Source organism: Sesamum indicum, unplaced genomic scaffold (genome assembly GCF_000512975.1).
Source record: "Sesamum indicum cultivar Zhongzhi No. 13 unplaced genomic scaffold, S_indicum_v1.0 scaffold00118, whole genome shotgun sequence".
Taxonomy (NCBI): Eukaryota; Viridiplantae; Streptophyta; class Magnoliopsida; order Lamiales; family Pedaliaceae; genus Sesamum; species Sesamum indicum.
This window is the reverse complement of record NW_011628047.1, coordinates 75,285-81,023: the sequence shown is the minus strand read 5'-3', so window position 1 is coordinate 81,023 and position 5,739 is coordinate 75,285. Positions and strand designations below refer to the sequence as shown.

The following is a 5,739-nucleotide window of genomic DNA, read 5'->3' as shown; positions in this document are numbered from 1 at the left end:
TCATTCTACTTGTGGAAGGATCCATGGCACCACTTGGGCCCACTTATTGCTAGATTCCCACGAGGACCGAGCCTCTTAGGACTTGAAGAATCCGCCAAACTACAAGTAGTCATTGATGAGGGACAATGGCAGTGGCCTTTCATTACTGATTTGGAATGTATGGAAATCATTTACACTTTACCCCAGATTCATGGAGGGGATGACAGGATCAACTGGCGGTTTTCAGAGGGACGACCCACTACACAATCCCTATACAGACTTTTCTGTCCACCTGGACCGAAAGTAAGATGGTCTTCACTACTTTCGGGTTCTTTAAAGATTCCCCGACATAACTTCTTTCTTTGGTTAGCAATTCAGGAGAAACTACCGACAACTGATAAACCATGGATGACCCATCTAGGGGGATGTATTCTCTGTGACGAGGGTACAGCGGAGACACACACTCACATGTTCTTCCGATGTCGATTTAGCAGAGGATGCCTTGCAGCTATACGACAACATATCCGATTTGCTTGGCCCAATCGTGAGTGGACAAGAGACGTGGAATGGGCATCGAGGAAGTGGAGGGGGAAGCATATTGTCAATGTTGCTTATCGAGCATTACTTGGTGCATGCATATACCATTTATGGCGAGAGAGGAACTTGAGATGATTTGAGCAAACCCATCGGTCGGAAAGTGTATTAGCTACTTGCATCATAGAAGACGTTAAACAGCGGATAATTAGTATTAATCTTTCCAGTTCTATTAGTACATGTGCACTCTATAGACTTTGGCGTATCCCTTGGTCTGTCGGGGGAGCCACCACATGATTGTTGTACTTTACCTCCTTTTTGTTAATGAAACTTACATTTACCCAAAAAAAAAAGAAGTCTGGTCATCTTTTCCGTTTTAGACGGCGGCATAAGACATCTAATGGCCTTTCTCAATCCACGCACTAGTTCGGGTTCTTTAGGTTGAGCCACCGGCGGCGAAAAGCAGCGGTTTGTAGCTGCTCGTCCAAATCGCTCATTCCATTTGGTTTTCAGTTCCTCCAAGGCCTTCATGGATTTTTCATCTCCAGCGTCTAAAACAGAGTGGGCAAGGCATAAAAACTCATAAAAATTGAAAGGGCTTGAAGCCCGTCCGCCATTGTTACCGGTGGGAGGAGCGCCTTGAAACCCTAGGTTTGGCCGACGCTTAATATTATCATCCTCAGACCTCAGATTTCCTCCTATTGCCATCGGATTGTTTCGATCTACCCTCTGTGAAGTATTACTGCCATGGTTACGCCTAGAAGCGCCGTTAGACGCTTCATCTTCTTCGTCCAGATTTGTTGCAGAAAACCCTAGGTATGGCGGCGCACTTGTAACCTCATTCTCCGACGTCAAGATGCAACCTTTCTCCTTGGGCATTGATGAATCAACCCTGACGATTCCAAACCTGCCCTCGCCGAATGGAAAACCAGTCAGATTTGTCGGAGAATTGCAGCGCGCCTCTTCGGTTTCCAAAAACCCTAGGTTTTAAATCTGCGAAATTGCCATTGACTTCTCCTTCAAACTTCCCTTGTTTGCCACTGAATCAATGCTGTTCTCTTCCCCAACTAAGGGAGGTGACAGCGACCACAAACGGATTCTTCTTTTTTCAGTTTAAAACAGTTTTTGATATGGAGGAGATAATTGAGGGAGGCCCGTGGTTGTTCCAAGGGCAGCCGATAGTTCTTCAAAAGTGGGAACCGGGGATGGCCATGAGAAAGTTGAAGCATACACAAGTGCCCGTCTGGATTAAACTACGACACCTTCCGATGGAATTTTGGACGACAGAAGGATTGAGCACTGTAGCGAGTGGTGTGGGGAAGCCCCTTTACCCCGACGCGATTACAAGAGCATGCACGAGACTGGACTTTGCTCGTGTATGTGTGATGATTGATGCCACACAAAAGTTGCATAAACATATTATTGTCATGGCACCTGATGAAGAAGGAGGGGAGACACCTTGCAAAGTTGACATTGAGTATGAATGGCTCCCACCAAAGTGCACAGCGTGCATGTCATTGGGACATTCGAACAAGGATTGTGCACTAAACAAAACCCGCAAACCGACGAAGCCAACAGTAAATGTGTATGTGCCGAAAGTCAATGTAGCACAACCGCAACTTCCGACTAAGGGACGTGAGACGATGAAACCAGTGGTTGAAGATATACCCAAAGCAAATGCGGGAGATAGACATTTGGACCAGAACCACTCCAAGCAAGAAGAGAGAGGTAAGGCAATTGTTATTTATAATGCTTTTGACGCTTTGCATTTAATTGATGATGCAGGTGAGCATTCAGGGGGTCCTAACACAAGCAGCCCCATGGTCGATGATCCATGTTGAACATCGCTGTGTGGAATGTCCGTGGGCTGAACAAACGAGACCATCAGCTCGCTTTGAAGGACTTGGTCTCTGAATACAGGTTACACTTCCTTGGCATTCTTGAAACTCGTGTTCGTTTGAATAATGTTATGCATATTCAATCGTTTTTACTTCCACATTGGAAATGGTTTGTCGATTATTCTTCTGTTGGTAATCGCATCTGGCTAGCTTGGGATGAGAATATTGTTGATGTCCATATCTTAGACTCGGCAGATCAATTTATTCACTGTCGGGTTACTAATATGGCTGACAATGAATCTGTGATTATCACTGTTGTTTATGGGGCATCTGAGGTGATTGATCGTCGGAATTTATGGACTGCATTGGAGACGCTAGCTCAGCAATGCTCTGACATCCCGTGGTTGGTGGGAGGGGATTTTAATGCAGTATGTGACCTTAACGAAGTATGTGGCATCTCAGGAGATATAAGGATGGCCACCGAAGAATTTAATGCCGGTATTCTGGAGGCGGGGCTGATCCCACTTCCTATGCAAGGTGAATGGTTCACGTGGCATAATTGCAGTACGTCTATGAGGAGTTTATGGAAGCGGCTGGATCGGATTCTTATTAATGACCGCTGGCTGGCAAGGTTCCCGAGCGCATATTATCACAGCCTTACTCCACGGACATCTGACCACTCTCCACTGGTTTTACATGGGGATATACAACAACATAATGGAGGCATGTTTCGATTTGATAACTATCTTGCCCATTCACCTGAGTTTATCCACAATGTGCAGAATATTTGGCATCATGAGATTGTGGGTATTCCTATGTATGCTGTGACACGTAAACTGAAGGCACTTAAACCAGTCTTTAGACTACAAAGGAGAAATAAGGGAGATTTGACGATGAATGTCCAACTAGCCAAAGGTTTTCTTGATGAGGCACAACAGTTGGTGAGCTCTGACAGACAAAATGAGCTATATTTACTTCTGGAGCATTGTTGTCGAGTCGTTTATGCTAAAGCGGCAAAACCTGAACAAATTATGCTGCAACAAAGAGCCAAGATGCAGTGGATGAAAGACGGAGACCAATGTTCCCGGGTTTTCTTTCGTAAAATTGCACAGAGACGAGTAATGAGAAGAATCTTACAGATCAATGATGAGAATGGTTTCACACACACGGATCTAGGGGAAGTCGCCCATGAGTTTGTCTCATACTATCAGAACCTATTAGGAGGCACCAGAAGACGGATGTCCGTGGATATTCGTTATCTTAGACCGTGGGCAAGGCACTGTATCACTGATGAGGAAGCTAATCAATTACTCCTTCCAATCTCGGCGGATGATGTGAAGCAAGCAATGTTCGATATTGCTGATGACAAGGCACCGGGACCTGATGGCTACTCGTCAAGGTTTTTCAAGGCGGCTTGGCCTGTGGTTGGGGAAGAAGTTACGAGGGCGGTACTAGACTTCTTTTCTACCGGAAAACTTCTGAAGCAGATCAAGTCCACGATCTTGGCCCTGATCCCAAAGGTACATACGCCTATGTCGGTTAATGATTTTAGACCAATTTCATGCTGCAATGTTTTATACAAGATCATTGCGAAACTACTCGTCCAAAAAATTAGTGTGCTACTGGACAAGATAGTTAGCCCATGTCAGACAGCTTTTATTCCGGGAAGAAGCATTGGGGACAATATTATGTTAGTCCAGGAATTATTCTCGAGATATAACCAGATGCGCCTACCCCCGAGATGCGCACTTAAAGTGGATATCAGGAAGGCCTATGATACGGTGGAGTGGGACATCCTGTTAGCAGTTTTGCAGTTGTTCGGGTTTCCACCTACGTTTACAAAGTGGATTGAGGAGTGTGTTACCACGACATCATTCTCGATTGGGCTCAATGGAAAACCTCATGGGTTCTTTGCTGGAGCGAGAGGACTACGACAGCGAGACCCACTTTCTCCTTATCTGTTTGTTCTTGTTATGGAAGCCTTACATCTGGGATTCTTGCAACAAGAACCTCCATGTTCACGGACAGTCCAAATTGATGTGTCCCGTAACCGGCCTTGGTAAAGCCATTGAACCCAGATGGATGTCCTGTCACACCGGATAACATCACATAATTTCTTGCTCATTAATGCGCGATTCAAGGTAGAGATGTCCTTGAACCCAAGTCCCCCCTCATCTGCTGGTCGACACACATCTTTCCAGCTACCTTGGCGTAGCCACTAGACGTCATACCCTTCCATAGGAAATTCCTCAACCTCTTCTCAATTTCATTGATAACTTTCTTAGGTAGTGTGAATGCAGATGCACAATATAAACTCAATACCGAAAGTACAGATTTGATGATTTGTACCCGCCCAGCATATGATAATGAAATCCCTTCCCATCCATTAATACGTGCATCAATTTTTGAGATAAGCGGTTGGCAATCAGAGATGGTCAGCCTAGACGAGATTAAGGGAAGACCCAGGTACCTCATTGGAAGATGGCCCTCCTGAAAGCCCAAAATATCCAGCATCTGGTCCTTCAAATTTGGAGCCGAACGTGAAATGATTAAGTGACTTTTTGGGACATTCAGCCGAAGGCCCGACAACTCCGCAAACCAGTCCAATCCCTCTTTGAAGACTCTGATGGAGTCTAAGTCAGCTTTGCACAGTAAGAGGAGGTCGTCTGCAAATCCCATCTGAAAAACCTTAGAACTCTCACACTTCCAATGATAAGTGAATTGCATGTCCTGTTCAATTCGTTGCAAGAATCCCAGATGTAAGGCTTCCATAACAAGAACAAACAGATAAGGAGAAAGTGGGTCTCCCTGTCGTAGTCCTCTCGCTCCAGCAAAGAACCCATGAGGTTTTCCATTGAGCCCAATCGAGAAAGATGTCGTGGTAACACACTCCTCAATCCACCTTGTAAAACGGACTTTGAATGTTTGGAGATCACACATAACCTACCGCTTATTTTCGGAGGAGAGGATCGGGTGGTGTGGAGATGTGACGAAGGGCAACCTACTACTCAGGCCCTCTACCGATTATTCACTCACCCCGAGCCGAAAGTAGGATGGTCTTCACTACTTTTGGGCTCTTTGAAGATTCCTCGTCATTCGTTCATCTTATGGCTAGCAATCCTTGGCAAACTACCTACCACAGACAAATCATGGCTATCTCACCTGGGGGCGTGCATATTGTGCGATGAGGGAGCTACGGAATCTCATCCACATTTATTCTTCCGATGCAGATTTAGTCGTCAGTGCCTTTGTGAGATTCGCAGAAGGATTCGCTTTCACTGGCCCAATAGAGATTGGGCAACAGATATTGAATGGGCGACACGGAAATGGAGAGGTAAGCACATTATTAATAGAGCTTACCGTACACTACTGGCAGCGTGTGTCTACC

At 45.5% G+C, this 5,739-nt stretch overlaps 1 protein-coding gene across 1 annotated transcript; it reads left to right on the top strand.

Moving 5' to 3' along the window:
* The first annotated feature begins 2,635 nt into the window (after window positions 1-2,635).
* On the top strand, window positions 2,636-4,988 carry LOC105178968. The gene is made up of 4 exons (XM_011102553.1): window positions 2,636-3,040; window positions 3,134-3,292; window positions 3,464-3,871; window positions 4,926-4,988. Exons 1-4 carry the CDS (start codon window positions 2,636-2,638, stop codon window positions 4,986-4,988), a joined length of 1,035 nt encoding a protein of 344 aa, XP_011100855.1.
* Window positions 4,989-5,739: the final 751 nt, after the last annotated feature.

Bases quoted from the DNA above. Each gene is read 5' to 3' on its own strand.
- LOC105178968 (XM_011102553.1), top strand. From the start codon at position 2,636: ATGGCTGACAATGAATCTGTGATTATCACTGTTGTTTATGGGGCATCT. The intron at 3,293-3,463 runs GTGAGCTCTGAC...AAAATTGCACAG, and splicing joins TTGATGAGGCACAACAGTTG to AGACGAGTAATGAGAAGAAT. The intron at 3,872-4,925 runs GTACATACGCCT...TGGGACATTCAG, and splicing joins TCTTGGCCCTGATCCCAAAG to CCGAAGGCCCGACAACTCCG.